The sequence below is a fragment of the Pyrus communis genome, chromosome 13 (assembly GCF_041283825.1).
Source record: "Pyrus communis isolate YQ-2024b chromosome 13, ASM4128382v1, whole genome shotgun sequence".
In the NCBI taxonomy this organism is placed as follows: Eukaryota; Viridiplantae; Streptophyta; class Magnoliopsida; order Rosales; family Rosaceae; genus Pyrus; species Pyrus communis.
In genome coordinates, this window is record NC_142577.1 from 1,103,655 (window position 1) to 1,123,222 (window position 19,568).

The 19,568-nt window shown below is 38.2% G+C and overlaps 1 protein-coding gene across 1 annotated transcript; it reads left to right on the plus strand.

Moving 5' to 3' along the window:
- Positions 1 to 8,147: 8,147 nt before the first annotated feature.
- Positions 8,148 to 12,622, plus strand: LOC137737262 (heat stress transcription factor A-5). Its single transcript, XM_068476695.2, has 2 exons — positions 8,148 to 8,599; positions 11,109 to 12,622. Exons 1-2 carry the CDS (start codon positions 8,378 to 8,380, stop codon positions 12,336 to 12,338), a joined length of 1,452 nt encoding a protein of 483 aa, XP_068332796.2. The 5' UTR covers positions 8,148 to 8,377; the 3' UTR covers positions 12,339 to 12,622.
- Positions 12,623 to 19,568: the final 6,946 nt, after the last annotated feature.

Consider the following 19,568-nt stretch of genomic DNA (forward strand, 5'->3'; position numbering starts at 1 on the left):
GTAATGGAATAAATCATTACACACCTACCCACTAAAATTTCTTTAATTTTTCAAAACAAATATCTAAGATATTTAAACATAAGAAATATTTCAAAACAAAAACTTTATGAAATAAATCAAAACTTTGAATCAAAACACTAAACCTTTTGTTCTTGGCAAGAACATATCAAGAACAATGAAGAACATTCATGAAAACCCATAAGAGCTCCATGAACATTCTTCACCCAAAAACATACCAAAACCACTCAAACTTAAGGGAAATAACATACAACCATACTAGGGTACATAGGGGTTCCAAAAGTCACTTTAAAACACTTTTAACAAGTCAAACAAGAACCCAAAAATCCACCCTTTGGATTTGGCCGAATTTCCCCAAAAACATGGCACCAAATTTTAGCTCCAAAATTCATGCTCATATGAACTACATCTACAACATTTGAGATGGCAAATTTTCTAACAAAATTTACATTCAAAGAAGCAAGAATAAAGCTTGTAACAATTACAACATTCAAATCACAAACTATGAACTACAAAACCCAAAAGGATTCACCAACTACTAGACTTAGGCTCTTGATACCACTTGAAGGAAGATTTGTGAAAAACAAGTTCATTTGAGCAACATCAACAACATGCAATTAACAATTAAAAGGCGGAATCATGTTTATATGCACTCAAAAACAAAACTTAACCCATGAACTTCAAAGCCTAGTGGATAGGTGAACCAAGACTCAACTCAAAACAAAGTGAGTTGAGAAATCAATACCTTTGTAGATTCCTCTTTGCATAAGCAAAGGCTAATCACCCAAAGAGAGGGCCTTCATTCCTTGCATCTTAGATCCATGGATTTGGATGGATGAAAAGGTTTCTCCAAGTTCCCAAAATTGAGAACCTCTAATTATTCATCACCAAGGCATAATGAAGAAGAAATGAGTGACCTTGGAGGAGTTTGATTGCTAGATGATCCCTCCAAGGTTGGCCGAAATTTTAGAGAGAAAGGAGAGCTTGTGTTCTCATCCTTTCCCCCAAAAATATCCCTTAATGAATTTTGGCTATTAAGTCATACTTATTCCTTAATTCATTTGAGTGGCAAACTTGTAAATAAGTCCAAAACCACTCCTTCTCTAACATGGCCGGCCTAAGGGGATTTATTGGGCTATTTGGGCCTTTGTGAATCATTATTCATTAAGTTGTCATACAACTTAAGTCAATGGACTTGACGTTCGAAGCCCATTGGGCCTTAAGGTCCAAAACTATCCCGAGGTCTTTTAACGAACTTATTCGTTTGATTAATTAACATATTAATTAATCCTTGCCATAAATAATTAAACCATTTAATTATTCTTACTCATCTCCGTTGAATCTTCAATCTCTACCTTACACGGTGTATGATCCATTAGGTTCCTTTTAGCGAGGCAGTGGGCGATTCAAACTCTTTCAAATCGATTGTGACTTGAAACTTACTTTCAATTCTCCTTTTAGTGTTTATACATGTTTAGGGCTTCCACAAACCATGGTTGACGCCTAGCAGCATGTCATGGTTACCCAAGCTAATCAGAAGAGGTGGAGAACCTATTTAGTTTTAGGATTACAAATGCAATACGGTGTTTCTCTAATACAATACTCTTGACCACATTGTTTGGTTTGATAGTTTATTCATGTCTACTATCCAATGTGAATCTTGTACTTATATGATTACCTTGAATGTGATCTGGAACGCATTCCAACATCTCATTCATACTCTGACCAGAGATTCTAAATCATATCATAGAGTATTCTCCCTCAAACAATTTGAAGGTTAGAGATCCCTTGTTGCGCATTCACTTGCCTCCATGGCTAAGTGGCTTAACCCCGACGATGCCGTGGACACCCTGATAGAGTGACTTTGACATAATCAAAGATCAAGTACCTAACCACAAGACAGCTGTGATGCCTCAGGTCAAAGGACTACTTTGCATTATCCCAACCATGAGTTCTCATGTGACATGAATATGAGAACTCCTCGTTGATCGTGTTCAGTGAACTCATTCTCTATTGAGCACCTACATGCTTGTCTTGGTGTCACTCACACCAATGACTCGAGACTAGTCACTCTCCCTGAGAGAAGACACAACACGTACTGATCTTAACGGACTGTCAATGCCCAATTGGCAATCCTATGATCAGGAACGTTTAGGATGTGTCTACGAAAGAATGGTCTCATGAATCTAACTTCTTTAGATCGCATTCTCCCAATCACATATTCCTTGGACTTATCGTTTAAGCATATAACATTTATATGCGACGGCTCAAACAATAATGTTTGCCCTTAATATTAAACTAGATTAGTTTAACATGTGAAATGTCCATAAAGTATCATCATATGATTGGTTTTAGGGCACATTTCCAACAAAAGGAACAGCATTACTACTCGTTGTTGAGACAATTCCTATATATGTTGACCTCTATCCTCCACAGCCAGGCAGACCTGCCAAAAAAAAAAATGCTCAACCCTTCCTCACATCCGAAAGGGCACTCCCAATCTAGCCTCTCGAAATACTTCGTTTTCTTCTCCCTCGATAATACCCCTGCCAACTAGCCACATCAGAGAAAGAATATCTCATATCATCAGGGTTGAAAGCAAGAGTATCCCATATCATGCTTTTTCCCTATCTTTTCCCTTGCCCTTGCTCTTACCTACAGGACAAGGAGAAAGAATGCAATCAGTCGAAACCTGAAATCAAACTTCCGATCTAGAACTGATTGCCCAGAACCTTTGCCTAGTTGCTTGCCTAGCATTGCTCTCGAGTACTCATCCTCAACTGTTGTCAAGGTCACGAATTCCTTCGGCAAATACCTCAGAACAGTTGGTACGATATTGGCTCTTTACACTGAAGCTGCCAAGCATGGATGAGTCGCTGAGAAGTAGTGCTTTGAAGGACCATTTAAATGCAAAGGTTGTGCACCATTTATGCTATACAAAAGACTGAAGCAGAAGGTTCAACGACGAGCTAGAACAGATCATTACAGCACGACACCTTTCATGTGGAACCGCATAATCCAGACGAATGAGTCTAAGTCAAATCCAAGCTCGACATCATTGCTCTAATTGAAGAGATCGAGAAGCCTCAACAGCCTTTTGCTAGTATCGTCATCGAAGAACAAAGCCTCGCCATACCACATCCCATATCATCAGGATCGAACATACTCCAGATTTGACGGACTTGTTTTGATCCTCAAGATCAAAGAGCAAAGTATCCTTTTGGAGGAAACCAGAAAACCCTCTAGCCCAGTTCAAGAATACACCTGTGGAAAGTCAAGTACAACAAAGCACGTGCCGATTCGTCCGTCTTCTCCAAAAACAAGAGTACCTCATATCATCTCTTCTTCCTATTTCTTCTCTTTATCCTTGTTGCTGAATGAGAGACAAGGAGAATAAACACAATCAGCCGGAACCCAAGATCAACCTACCAATCTGAGACTGATTGCTTGGAACTCTGATTGTTTACCTTGTCTATCACCTTCTTCGGCAGATCTCCTCGCTCAGAGACTTGGGGGACTCCTACTATATGGTTTGTATCGCACTTGACCAAACCCGAAACTACAAGTAAGCTTCAAATGAAAATGATACATTACCTTGTGCGTTAACGCCAACTAAAGATACCACTCCTAAATGAAGGAAAAGTACTTCCAAGATAAGATGCCACATCTACTTACAGGACAAAGAAGGCAAGTGAAGGTGACACCACACTTCGGTACTTGGAAGTTTCGTGATTACTCAATGGCTTGGATCTTGCAAGTCCCCAACCGAGGAGCTTCCCTCACTCGGGAACTTAGGGGAGCACTGTTTGTACCATACTTGACCAATCCCAAAACTACTGAGCACCTGTCAACAGTATACCGTCAAGGACCCACAAGACTTTTCCTCCAACCAGAAGGCCAATCACAACGCGACACATGTCGGTATTAGATGCTAATCACAGCGCAACACATGTCGATATCAAAGGCCAATCACAACACGACACGTGTCAATATCAAAACAAAGCTAGAAACTCTCTTCTATAAAAGGGGATCATTCTCCCACAATAATCCCTAATGTCATTTGTACTAAACTATTCACTAGAACTCATTAAAAAAGAGCTTGAACCTATGTATTTGTGTAAACCCTTCACAACTAATGAGAACTCCTCTAGTCCGTGGACGTAGCCAATTTGGGTGAACCACGTACATCTTGTGTTGTTTTCTTCCCTGTCTCTATTCATTTACATGCTTATCCATACTAATGACCAGAGCAATCTAGCGAAGGTCACAAACTTGACACTTTCTGTAGTACCAAAATCCTCGTCGATTTTGTGCATCAACATGAGTTATGAAAGCAAATGGCAATAAAGATTCAAAAATTTTGAAAGCGTAAAGTTTGAATGGAAAAGAGTCGGGTATTTATAGGCATTCTGGAAGGAAGATCAACCGTTTGATTTTCTAAATAAGGGGTAGAATTGACCGAAGAATTTGATAATCATGATGGATATTCAGAAGACCCACATGAAGGGACCGAGGTTTTCATGGTTTGAGGATGCATGTTTGCGTGTGACTGCAGATTTAATGGTGAAGAGACGTTTCGATGGTTGCACATTTCAAGGGTCATTATTAATGACAGATAAGTAGGCTAAGGAGTCGCAACGTGGCAAGGCATTTGACAAAATTAAGATCGTGCTTCATAAATGCACCTGAGTGGATGGGATATTCAGAACTTTTCGTTGTCATCCAAAGATACTAATTTCACTTCTTCAAGGTCGAAACTCGACCAAAGAGTTATAGGCCGAAAACCTCAGAAGTGAGGGGGCAATGTTTGGGCCCAAAATGACAATTTGGGGCGAGAGTGACAAAATGGGCTGAGACTCTTGGTCCAGCTGTCTTCCAGGGGTATCATAGGCCAGCTAGGCATCGAAAGTTGTCTAGTCAGCTTCAGTCGAGTCCTTTTGCGAGAATGATGGATTTGGATAAAAACGAAGGTTGAATCCTTGTGCCACCAGGGGTGTTAAAGCTAAAGGCACTGTGAGTCAAGGAATGAATTGGTTCATTATGAAGGTGGGTTCAAAGTCTTGGTTGAATTAGGATTTGACAAGTCCTAGTTAGATCAGGATAAAGAGTCCTAATCCGAGTGTGGTTCTAACTTGGCCAAGAGTGGTTTCACTGCTATAAATAGAAGAGGGAGTGCATCATTCGAGCCTCTACAATTCAACACACAAACTAATCTGGGCAAACTCTAGTTCTACGCGAAACCTCTCAACAATCTTGAGATTTTTATTTTCTTTTTCCCGCCAACACATCTTCAATTTAGATAAACAGCACTGTGAAGGCAACCGGCAACATCTTTATTTTGGATAAACAGCACTAGAGCCGTATATTGAACTTCGCAGAACTAGCAACCTTGTCTTCAGGCTCTAGAACCTGAAATTCGAGACGTATTCTGATGCGTTACGAATGTGACACATAAATTAAACCCTATTTGTGACAATTGTAGTAATGATGTAAGTAGGGATTGTTCTAACCGGGGATTAACTAGGGGTGCTAAACACTTGACTTAACTAAATAAAACTAATCTTTAAACACTTAATTCACTTAACGAAAACTCAAAATAAGTCCACAAGACTCCAAATACTTAAAAACACAAAATAAGATAGAGTAAGACTAACAAAATATGGGGGGGGGATTGAGGTTTTGACGAAATTAAACTAAAATGCACAGATTGTAATTAAGGGCAAAATGTAAATATGAATGTGATGAAAATATGGATGAATGCTAGCTAGAAGGTTCTTCTCCACACATGTTACACTTGCATACAAGATGATTTTCGGTTGGTCTTTCGATGAATTATGAAACTCAACACCCCGGGTTAATTAGGTCCGCTTAAATTAACCGTCAAGTTTTCCTTAAGTTAATGAATTGGATGATTGCATGCAACAACCCAAAGCATTCCCCACAAGTTCCCTACATGAATTGCATAATAGAGATACAAGCAAGAATCATTAAGCATCATGAAAACTATAAGTGTTGACGAGGCATTCGTTACTATGAATTGCATGAAACTTATGCCAAGAATTTACTTAACGCGATTGTTTATAAGCAACCTCCACTACTTGTGAATATAAGTTCATAACTATTAGGTGAAACTCACTTATATTCTAGCGTCATATTCATGCATGAAAATTAAGCGTGCACTCTCAAAAAACATACATAAATAGGTTATCAATCAAATAGTTAAACAAATTGAATCCACAACTCATGAAATTCCAACCAAAGGTAATCAATTCATATTGCAAGCGTAAACATGGTTTCGAATCACCCCCTAGCTATGGGGGGTTTAGTTCCTCATATGTACAAAACAAAGATACGTAAATTTAATCATTGAAATCAAGGAAAAAAAAACACCTGAAAATTCCAACAACTCAAACTTGAATTGTATGAACGTTTAGGCCCTTCTCCTCCTCTTTGTTGCGGCACAAGGTCTAAGGATAGGTTTTGGATTGGTGTTCGTATGGAGGAATGGTTGGATAGTGTTTTGGAGGGTTGGGGAGTGGTGGAAATAGAAGAGAAGAATGCTGGAAATGGAATGGAGAGGCACGGCAAGGAAGTTTCAGGATGTGTTTTTGTGTTGAAGTGTGTATGAATGGAGGTGTGGAATTGAATGATATGTGTGACAGGATTGCATGGTTTTATAGGAAGAGAATGGGAGAGAATGTGGCTAAATGATTAAGGAGGGAATGCATGTGGAATGACAGCTAGGTTGGTTGGTGGAAAGCTAAAAATGGGTGCTGTTTTGCACGGCTAAGATGGAAGTTTGGTGCTGGAAATGCATGTGTTTGCATGTGAATTAAAACTAGAGTGAATGATGATGAATGCATGTGGATTAAAGAGTGAATGGTGGCTGCAATAATGAAATGGAATGCTGGAAAGTGGATGTGAAATGCACGGCAAGGTGTTGATGGTGCTGGAATTGTTATGCACGGTTTAAAGTGATTGTTGTTTGTGTGAAGTGTGTGTGAATGCATGTGAGTGGCAGCTAGGGTGAATGATGATGAATGCATGTGGATTAAAGAGGGAGAATGTGGTGCAATGATGAAGTGGAATGGCTGGAAATGCAAGGGTATGCACGGCAAAGGGGTTGTGGGAGAGTGTGGTTGAATGATGAAGTTTTTAATGGGAGTGACAGCTAGGGAATATGGAAGTGTGCAGCTGCAATATGTAAAAGAATGACTAAATAATAATGTATGTAGGGTGCAGCTAGGTTAGTGGAAAGCTGGAATTAAAAGGTTTAAATGTCCTAAAACTTAAAGGAAACAAGGATCCCTTGCACGGCAAGGGATGATGATAAAGGGAAAGTTTGACATGGTGCACGGCAAGGAAGAGGAAAGGTCAAGGGACCTTTGTTTTATGTCCTAGAATGCATATGAAGTCTTCAAAGTGTTTGGGACATAAGGTCAATTAGAATTTAGGAAATGTGACACCAAGATAGGAAACCCTGGGCTTAACTTTCCTACTTCAAGTAGGAAACCTTTTTTGACTAGGATTCCTCATTTGATTAGGAATCCTCTTCAATTTCGTCCATTCCTTTTGCTCCAAACATAAGCTATCAATTCCAAGCCCAATTTTGCTCCAAAATGCTCCAAAATGCACCTTTTTGCTTCCTTAGCCATATGAACCTAGAAACACACGAAAATGGCATAAAGGACTAAAATAACTAAAGAAACACAACGTAAATGCACGAGAACAAGCCAATTAAGTCGCATAAATATGCTCCTATCATATTCCTTCCTCGGTCGTAGTCGCAAGATTAAGAAGTCAACAACGCGCTCAATGCAACATCAATACATTTTACTCCTCGGCCGAGCTCGGCCGATGAGTTGGCAAGCCCCGCACACAACCGAATGACATAGTTAGCTTATTAATTACACGGTCTGTGTGCCACGTAAGCTTGGTAGTTTTTAGGGTCAACAATTATGTAATCAAGCGGTACTTTACATATCATAATATACGTGAATAAAATTATATATTTTTTCATGTCCTTTTCCTTATTTTATTACACATGATTCAAGCGGGCACATGGAAAAAAATTCCACGTAAGTTTAAATTTTTCTGTATTTGAATGCTGACATGGCGACAAACTTACCAAAACCATACATTTTAAACCCGTATGCATTCCAGTCAACTCTGGCAACCGGCGAGTCTCGACTGAGTCGACTCGAACGTTCTAATTCTCTCCCCCACTCCCCCTCTCTCTCTCTCTCTCTCTCTCTCTCTCTCTCCAGTCTGTCATTGTTCTATTTCTCTCGAACGTTCCAATCGGATCCCAAAACCCATTCCAATCGGGTCCGCCCAAATCCTGACACGAGTGTCCATCATGGAAGGAGCTTCGACGGCTGGCGGAGGCGGTGGCCCGGCGCCGTTTCTGCTGAAGACGTACGACATGGTGGACGATTCCGCGACGGACGAGATCGTGTCGTGGAGCTCGAATAAGAAGAGCTTCATCGTCTGGAATCCGCCCGAGTTTGCTCGGGTTCTGCTCCCCACCTATTTCAAGCACAACAACTTCTCCAGCTTCATTCGTCAGCTCAATACATACGTAAGCTCCTTGCCTCTTAATATTTTGATTTAGGTTAATTGTTAAATTCTTGAAAAAATTGAAAGCATTGTACATTTTTGTCCCAATTTGGATTGGTTCTGTTTGGATGCACCCCGGAGAATTTTCGTGTTTTTGTAGTTCTGTGTTTGGGTGATTGGAAATTTACTCTGTTCTTTGTTTGGATTGTTGCTAGTTTTCACTTTCCTGTTTCCAAGTATTAGCATTTTTAGGAAATTGCAGGGCTTTTCGGTTGCTCCGATTTCAGGGAGACTGTTTTCCTTCTAATTTTGCAGAAGCTAAAATGGTTTTTGTTTGGTTGTAGCTTGATTGTGAATGTAATTTGTAATTTTTGTTGGTTCCAAATTTCAATACAATTTCTTCGTCATAAAAAATTAAGGAAAAAGAGGGAGATTTTACTTCTGCGGTGACGATTACGTGGGAGCGCATTCAAAAAGCTCAATGTATATTTCTAAGTTGTTGATCAATGAAACTATTTTCAAAATTCTTCCGTACCTCTTTCCCTTTTTTGTTCCGCTTTGAGAAGAATACATTGTCTTGTAGTCTGGACCATGAAACCTTTAGTACATTTTTAGTGATACAAATGAGATTTGGATTTACTAAATGTACTTCGGCTACCTATTGAGGTTTTCAAACAACAAGAGGTTACGGGAAGATCGTGCCTTGGCAATGGTATCTTAAATGTGCCACATTGAAAAATAGAATAGTCAAGGACCACATATGAGTCTATGACTTCTTTGGTGTCCTTCCCTTGCAGCTTGGTTTCGTAAGGATAAGTTGAAGACCACGACTTTCACAATGCAACTAGGTTAGAGTTCTAGAAGGTTCAACTTATAAGCAAGATTAGAGCACATCAAGGATTATGTATGGTGGATGGTGCTAACCGATACTATCGAGCTATCGGGCTAGTGTCGATGAAGTTTGTTACCTGGAATCAGACCCTATTTTAATTTAATTGACCTTGATTTGAGGCAGGAAAAGGGAGTTTGAAAGATAGTGTTTTGGTTCGTTGAGAATGCCCTAATTTAAGTAGGAGGCAATCAAATAAAATACAAAAAATTAGGATGCACTGTTTTTGGTGAGTAGTTCGTTCTTGTTGTGATATGTGTAGAAAGTCTTGCTCATCAAACATTTGTGTTGTAAAGTTATGTACTTATTTTTTGTAATTGCGTTGCTGGTGAAATGTGTGCTAATCGTTGGACTGAAAACAGAATGCAGTGCACCATTTTTCATATGCAAGTGCCAAGTGGTTCTGTATCAAGACATATGAACTGACTTGCTTTAGGTTGATTGTTTCATTGTGAAAAAATAAATTCAACATAAATGTATGCACATAAAGTTAAATGAATGGTATTTTCTAAATGTATGACCACTGATGCTCAATTTTTATGTAGTTGACCAGGTTTTTTACCGTCGAATGCCTAACTAAGTTGCTTGAACAAATTTGAAACTTCCAAACTTATCCAAATTATGAACTTAACCTATACACAATTGACTATCAAACTTGAAAATAAGATGATCCTCCTTATCCGCTACTAGCACTGCCTTGAAATTGTTTGTTAATCACATATTTTCTTCAAATGATTGTAATTTGGATATTAGAAACATGTTAGTTTTTTCGTATTCAGCATTTATTATCATAAATCATTACAATCGGAAATAAGGAGCAGAAGTCAACTTTTGATAACTTAAAACAAGTTCCATCTAATTGAAATAAAACGCAATGCAGTGCAAAATTGTTACTTTATAGTTTTATTCAAGTCTCTGCACATTCTTATGGTATTATCAATACTTGCTTTTAAGTGATGCAGCAAGCAGAAGGCAGAAAGTTGATATCTTTACAATATTAGGTTTTTACTGTTTGGGCTCAACATGCGACATTGGATGAGGAGTCAGATATGTTTTGATGGTTATATTATGTCCTTAGAGTCTGAGTCAAACAATTTTGTAGAGGAATTTTGTTAGACACAATTTTATACGCTGGGACAGAATTGACAGATTGAAAGTTTCACAATTTTCACATATGCAGTACATTTCCTTATTTCCACGCTAAAGTCATATTTTGCATCAAACAGCAAAAAATGATCTCTAATGCGATACCAGATGGCAACCTCCTAGAATGTATCACATTAAGCAGATTCCATTTCTTTTTTCTCCTTCCATCAACCTATTCTCGTTCATCGTTTCCTTGCAGTTGCTATATTGCATTGTATATTCCAAATTTCTCTGATATATATGTTTAATTTAATTAGAGATCGGTCCTTGGTTGTATTTTCCAATGCATTAATTTTCTTGATAATTTTCCTGGCTTGTAGTGAGCAACTCATTCTCTCTCTCATGAACCAGCTTTCAGTATTTCTGGCACTCACCGTCTTTCAGATGCATTGTACAATAATTCTCTATCATCTCTAGGTGATCATCATTTTTATATTGTTGGAAGTGACTGTCGATATAATTCAACTTAGTATGTTTGGACATGAATTTGTCACAGGGATTTCGAAAGATTGATCCTGAGAGATGGGAATTTGCTAATGAAGACTTCATACAAGATCAAAAGCATCTTCTTAAGAATATCCACCGCAGAAAACCCATTCACAGCCACAGCAATCCTCAAGGGTCTATGGTTGATTCAGAAAGAGCAGCTCTTGATGACGAAATAGAGAAGCTTTCACATGATAAAGCCGCGCTCGAGGCAAATATTTCAAGGTTCAAGCAGCAGCGATCTGAGGCAAAGCTTCAGTTGGAAGACTTAACACAACGGGTGAGTGGTATGGAACAACGGCAGAAGAATTTGGTGACATTCTTAGATAGGGCTGTTCACAACCCTAATTTTGTTGAACATCTCACTAGAAAAATTGAATCTATGGATTTCTTAGCATATCATAAGAAAAGGCGATTGCCTGACATTGACCATCTACAGCCAGTCGTGGAGAATGGTTTTGTGGATAACCGAAGTAGTTCTAGATCTGAGTTTGGAAATATTTTCCACCAAGACTTCTCAAGTAAACTTAGACTTGAATTATCACCAGCTGTTTCAGACATGAATTTGGTTTCACGTAGCACGCAGAGTTCCAATGAAGATGGGGGTAGTTCAACTAGGAAAATATCTGAAGAACTTAAAGGTGCACAGATGAGAACAGAAGGCGTTTTATTTGCACCTGAAACCTTAGAACTTTCAGATACTGGAACATCTTTTGCATTCAAAATGGATTCATTGTTATTGCGGAAAGCACCAACTGTTGGAAGCCCTAGACGTCATTCCTTGGAGCCAGGTTTGCCTTCTAATGAAGAAGGTGATGGCCATTTATCCTGCCACTTAAATCTCACTTTAGCATCTACTCCGTTGCAAGTCAGTAGTAGTCCTTATTTAGCTACAGTACCCCAAGTAGGTCAGGATATCAACGAATCTGCAGCATCAGAGCTAAATGAAAATGGAAAAGATTCGGATTTAAGAGCCCTTACAAACAAAAATATAGCTGATGATGACAAACCCAAAACTTCCTCCCGAGAAGCCACACATAACAATCAAGCACCCCCACCGGTTCCAGTTAGAGTAAACGATGTTTTCTGGGAACAGTTTCTAACTGAAAGACCTGGCTGTTCAGAGAATGAAGAAGCAAGTTCAAATTATAGGGGAAATCCATTTGATGAGCAAGATGATGGAAGGTTAGACCATGGAATGTCCAGAAATGTCAAGGATGCGGAAACGCTCACTCTTTGAGTGATCCAGGTTCACAAGAAAGTGCTCTCTGGTCTCCCTTGATTTTGTAAGATTCACATTATATAATTCTGAAACTTGACATTAATTGCCTGTTATTGATTGGAATAAGTTCATGCACCAAATTGCAATTAGTTCATAGTCATCACTGGCTACTGTTCATTGTCATGTTACTGTATTCTGATATAGCCGCATTTAGCAGTGTAGTATTGATACATACGTTGTAACACACTTTTAGTGCGTGGTTATAGATTACTAACTATAAATAGTTAGACAATTCACAATCAGTCTGACATTAGGTTCTGTTTGTGTGTACCTGTGCTTCATGTATCCGTTTCTCGTGCTAAATTTTTGTTTACGTTAAGTGGCCACATAGAAAAACAAAATACCGATCTCAACCTGAAATTTGATGTTTTGTGATGATCTCTTAATTCATACTGAATCCATTTTCTGATTGCTTCTGTCAAAACAATTTTGGGGATATGCTAAAATCTGATCTTTTAATGTGCAAGTTATATCGTCATTTTCATTTTTATTTTACAGTTGTCTGTGTTGTACTTTCCAACAATCGGAATACATGGATTTTTCAAGCAGTCATGTTGATAACTAGTTTATATGCTTGTAAACACCATGTGCTTGGCCCCTTATTCGGTCAACACCCACTCTCTAGATTCAATTTGGTTTCCTGATCTGTAGAGTTGCATTAAGATTGTGTCAAATCTAATCTGATTTTTTGGGAGATGCATTGAAACTTCTTTGGCCAATTCCCTTTAAGAAATTTTAGCCACTTGAGTCCAAGATTCCTTCATAATCCATATTGAAAACCAAGTGCTATCGATCGGGATAGTAAATGTGAAGACACAATTTCCGGTAGTACCAACTCCCACAAAGACTTCTCCGTTGTTGGAATCCGGCAATGGCAGTGTCTGAGCTAGTTTTTCATCTGCTAAATCAAAAGAAATGATAGTAGAACTCATCATCTCAAGTTGTACCCAATGAAGAGCTCCATTTAAGAAGCAAGCCTGCACACCCCTTCCCTTTAAGGAAATTGATTTCTTCTTCTTGATAAGTTGTCCATGAATTTGTTTTCAATGTGAAGACGTTTATCGCAGTTTGGAAGGGATTTGTTTCGGTTGTATCTCGACTGCCCAATATTACCTTGTAGTCTTCATTGTAGGAATCATATCCCAATCCATAAAACAGCTTGTCGTCGGATCCCAACTCGTAAAATCGTTTGTTAAAAACTGAGGTTTTGGTAAGACAGTGGTGCCTCCGGTAGAGGGGTTCCATAAGATAATGCCGGCGTAATCATCGCTGTCTTCAATTGCTAGACATACCAAGCCATTGCAAGAACCCAAAAGATTAACAAACATTTCTGAGGTCGTTACAGAGGGACAAGTAAGCTTTCTTATCAGAACATAAGCATCATTATCATTCAATGCTTCGTAGTCCATGTAAAGGAGATGGTCATTTGAGACAGAGAGAGTTTTGAAAACCCGAGATGCATAGGTAGAAACTCAACATTTCATTTATTACAATATTTAACACATGCACATTCAAACCCCATTAATAAACAATGTTAAGCATGGAAATAATAAGAGATAATGAGTCCAAAATAGTGTTTAAATACTTTGTTTTTATCTCTCAAAATCCCAAGGTTCTTCTATTCAAGAGGAAAGCAAACGAAGCGATTGCACGATTGGCGCGACTGGGGGCATTTTCGTCCAACTCGTTTTAAAAGTTATATTGTCTTCATTGTAGAAGGCACATGGAAAACAAGTAAAAAACTTCGACTCAAATCAAACATATGTACAAGGACTTTTACCTCCATAAAAAAGAGAAATTTTTAATTGTGACGAAAACACGGATGATACATTATGTGTTTTTCTATAAATAGTGGAAAATTTTATTTTTTTAAGTTAATAACTTTTTGACATACAAATCTTACTATTTGTATAGTGACACGTCGTGTACCACATCGTGTGTCTGTCACACTGAAAAATCTCTCTACAAAAAAATGTCGATGGCATTTCCAAGGTGGTTTATTTGATTTAGATTTACATGCATTTGAGTCTCTCTGTCTCTCTCTTTTTTTTTTTTTTTTTATTAACAATGGAATGGGTGATTTAAACTTGGAATCTGTTTCAACTTTTTAGAAAGCACAAACAGTCATTGTTAAAACAAGTAAGAAATGAAATGAGTTACGTAATTTAGTTGTAAGCTGAGATAACTTACCTCATAAAAAGATGTAAAAACATTATTTACTATCCTTTTTTTTAGATATAAATATAATACTTGAAATAAATACGTACTAGTAACTTCTACCCATATTATGCGCGCGATGTATATAGATAAATTGGGATGAAAATTACAATATCATCATTTTCTAGATAAAAAAAGTATTATGAGGTATCTTACCATACATTGATAGAAGATGAATTTCCCTTCCACGAGCCTTATACCACATGAGACAACATTTGGCCTCCAGGACTAACAGTATCCCAAAGTAGAGCCTTCTCCTTGTGAGAGAAATGTAGGGTCCATTTGTTAACCATTTTGTTTTTCGTTGTTGTGGGACCATGATTTTCCAAGGCCGGGTAAGGTGGATCGAAATACGAAAACCTCAAAAGTCCGGTCATGGACTTAATAGTTTCCACAACAAGGTTGCACAAACAAAGCATCTATGTAACAATCAAAACATTTTGGAGTAGCAGGTGAAGTCTGATAGGATTTTTAGTACCTGCGCAAATAGGATTAAAATCATTGAAAATACTTGCAAGAATACAAGGTATTTGTAGTATAAATGCTCATGCAAGGTCGTTGTCCCCAAAGATTGTTTGACTAATTTGGAATTAAACTAACTCTTAATTAATTATTAAAACAGATTTATCAAAGATTTAAGATGTATGAATTTAAAATAAGTAGATAAACAATAAAAGAAATTTGAAAGGTTGGAAATAATAACAGCAAAGAAGAAAAAACGTTTTTTCTTTTAAATTAACAATTTAGAGAAATCTAGGGTTTAGCCGTCACTGTCACAATCCTATGCAATTCTATCAATTATCTATGAATTTCCACATACATGCTTTGAAGGTTAGGTTTTCCTAATGCATATTTTCCTTGTGATATTCAAGCGAAAACATATATCTAACATGCAATCTGTCTGTGATGTTCAAATTAAATATAAACATGCAAAACTCATTAAGTTTCGTGAAAACCCTCTGAAAAACCATGCAACCCTTAAAAGCGTGATGTTTGCCTTAAGTGAATTTGCAATTACTAATCACAAGAAGCCCTCTTCAATTTCAGGGTGATGTTCCAACAAAAATTGCATCAAATTACTTGTCTAAATATCCTAATGGTGATCAATCATTAGCAAGCATGCATCCGTTCATAAGAAAATTAATAAAATCACATATTCATGCTAAGGCTCATGGCCTAACCTAGCAAAGTTCTCTGTCTCCAAAGTTGAATAAAGGAAGCATAACCTAAAACTAAGAACGGCAAAGCAATATAATTGCTAAGCCATCGCACAAACCCTAAAACATAGGCCTCTTATTCCAACTAGGAAACTAAATAATAAAATACTTAGAAAATAAAGTCCTAATTAAACTGGGAAAAACTGCAAGGGAACTGTCCAGCCACGTTTTAGCCTTTAGACATCCTCCAAATCCATCCCATAATAGCTTGTTTTGAAGATCGGGACGTTCTAAACACATCACCAGAAGGCCACGAACCCATCCGAGGTCATCTTGGGCTCCAAAAACGCAATTCAAGCCCAAAAATGTCATTTTCCAACACTGCGCATTGCTTCTTTATTCTATCGCAAGAAAATCATCGCTTGGTAGAAAAATCTGATATTTTGATAGAATCAAACTAAGTGACTCACGAACATCCTTCAACGAGAATTACTCCAAAATTTGTCCATTTGGTCTTGTTTTGCTCTAGAGGAAGTCGAAAGTCCTATATCAAAAATACAACTCAAAGTATCAAAATTATTCCAAAATATTAACCAAAATATACTAAGAGTAGGGTTAAATATATAATATGAAATTGACTCATCAAAGTCTGAAGCCCCACTCCCAATGATCTTATGGAAATCAAGGCTTGATGTAAAGACTAGTTCTCAACGTCAACTGTACCTACAAAGATTAAGAGTACCTGGTAAGATCAGGAATGAGAGGAAGGCAGCCTGCAAGAAGCCTAGGATGGTGGCTTCCATTAATAAGCCCATTTTAATCAACTATAACATCCTGATGTTCTCTAATTGGAATTTGGAAGATGTCCACTCACCCTACAACGATGCCTTGGTCATTCAGCTATAGATTTCCAATGTCTTATTAAGTCATGTGTAGTTGGACAATAGATCTGGGGTCAGCATCTTCTTCAAGGACACAACCAAGAGGATGGGGATCCTGGACAACATTAATAAAAGTAAGGCCACTCTTCATACCTTCAATTGTACTAGCATCTGATCATTCGGAATAGTAAAACTTGCAGTTCAAGCAGAAACATATAACTATCTGGTGGCCTTTCATGTCATGGATTGCCCAACTCCTCACAACACCATACTTGGCCGGAATTGGCTTCATAAGATGAGGACAGTTCCTTCATCTTATCACCAATTACTCTGTTACCCCACATCAGGCAGAGTAAAAGAGAGCATGAATATGTTCAGCAAGGGAGAAAAGAGCTCTACTACTTTCATGGACAAGTCGGCATAACAATCACAGTTTGGGGTTCAACAGACAAGCTACAAGGAATTCAACCTAGACCTTGACACCCAAGATGACAACACTTTCGAGTCTAAGGCAGACATAGAGTTTACATCAGGCTCGAGCCTGAAAGCCAAAAAGCAAAGCCATAATCAAATCGAAGATGTCTGATTGAGAGAATGAATTTTTTACTACCTTTTTATGGGCCAACAAAGAGGTGTTTTACTACCTTTTTATTGGCCAACAAAGAGGTGTTTATCTGGTTCACAGATGATATGCCAGGAATTAGCCTCTCCATCTGAACCCAACTATAACCGACGGTTATCCAGCAAAAGCGTAATAACAAAATAGAGTGAAGCAAGATCATTGAGAAAAAGATTTGATAAGCTCAAGGGTGCCAACTTTATCGTTGAAGTTCACCACTTAGATTGGTTGACAAACATGGTACTCGTGCAAACAAAGAATGGAAGTGGAGAGTCTGTGTGGATTTCACATACTTGAACAAAGTATGTCCCAAGGATCCTTATCTACTCCATCAGATCGACTTACAGGTAGATTCTACAAAGGGGCAGGAGCTTTTAAGCTTCATGGATGCCTCAGATCAACTCCTTCATCTGGAACCGATAGTGAACCATTCATATGAGATTCGATATTGCCTATTCAATAGTTCGGTAAGCCCGAACCGAACCGACGTTTTTCACCCGAAGAAACCATATATAGCTCAAGGAAAGATATTAAGAAGAGAGAGAGATGATCTTTTCTTCTCTTTTTCTTCTGGTTGCTTTTCTCTTCTCAAATGATTTGTTTGTTGGAAACATGAAACATGTAACGTGGCATTTGGGAGGAACATGTCGATATTTCAACGCCTTTCTTTCTTCCTTCCTTGTACTACCAACCTACATATGCATGTCTTTGTATGTGTTTGTGTACCATAGTGCATAAGGTATGGGTTGTTAGTTAAGGTCAATTCTGGCTACACCCAGTCTTCATATTTATGAAAATGGAACATTGGTGTGAGTTTGAATCTATGTATTATTATATATGCAATATATGGGGCTTGTTTTGTGTTTTGTGTGTGTTATGTGTTGTGTGTGTGTGTGTGTGTGTGTGTGTGAGGCTTATTTATGGAGTTTGACTTGTAATTTTTCCCTTAATCTTGGACTTTCCCTTATTAAGTCCAATTACCCAGTCTCTACATTTGTTCATATATTATTGTTATCGGCTTGGCATCCTTTATTTTTCTGGACTTTCCCAGATTAAGTCCAATTACCCAGTCTCTACATTTGTTCATATATTATTGTTCTAGGCTTGCCATCCTTTATTTTTCTCAACAATGTAGTATCTGATCCTTGGCCATGTGTTATAATTTTCTTGAATTTTTTACATTTTCAATTAGTATGAAATTGGGCTGACAGAAATTTTAGGCCAAAAGTGACACACCCCGACCCGGAATGTTCACTAGGACTCCAAATTGGGCTGTGCTGGCTGACATCTGGAAAGTAACGAAGCCAACACAACTCAATTCGGAGTCCTAGTGGACATTCCGGATCGGGGTGTGTCAGTTTGGTATCAGAGCCAATCCCTAGCTGGAAGTGTGCCGACGAGGACATCGGGGCCCTAAGAGGGGTGGATTGTAAGATCCCACATCGTCCAGGGATGAGGATCCTGTAAGCCTTATATGTATATTCTCATCTCTACCTAGCACGAGTCCTTTTGAGAGCTTATTGGCTTCATGTTTCGTAGGAACTCCGAAGTTAAGCGAGTTCGCGCGAGAGCAATCTCAGGATGGGTGACTCACTGGGAAGTTCTCGTGTGAGTTCCCATAAACAAAACCCTAAGGGCGTGGTCGAGGCCCAAAGTGGACAATATCGTGCTACGGTGGAGTCGAGCCTGGGATGTGTTGGGGGCCTAGTCCGAGGTGTGACAAAAAGCCCAAAATCTCAAATTTCAGCCCAAAAGACCAAAATTTAACCCTGATTTGTCCCGAAATACTAAAAATATTTTGGGAATACTAAAATTCTGGTTTGGGATCAGTATTCAAATTCATGTCCCGAAAGGGGTCAGTTTAGGATTCGGGATCCCATTTTTGGTCCAGGATCCTATTACCGAACTAGCCTTAGAAAATAGTGAGAGTTATTTTGTAGTCCTATTATTTCAGATAATGAAAGAAAGTACTATTAGTAACCCGAAGACGTAGGCACACTTGTCGAATCTCATAATTTTTGTGTCTTATTTATTTTTTATTTCACTACACACATATCCTCGATTTCACAACATATTATAATCTTTTACATGGTTATTGTTAATATTGGATCTTTTTTTTAAAAAAAAAAAAAGAGAAAAAAACTAGGCATGTCAAACTGAGGAGCGACATTGACATTTTAACAAGAACTAGCAGTTTATTTATTTATTTATTTATTTTTTGAAACAAACAATATTATCTAGATCAAGGGTTAGGAAATGAGTTAAGCCTCAAACTGGGCTAGCCACAATAATGCAGTTCAAATTCATCTTTTAG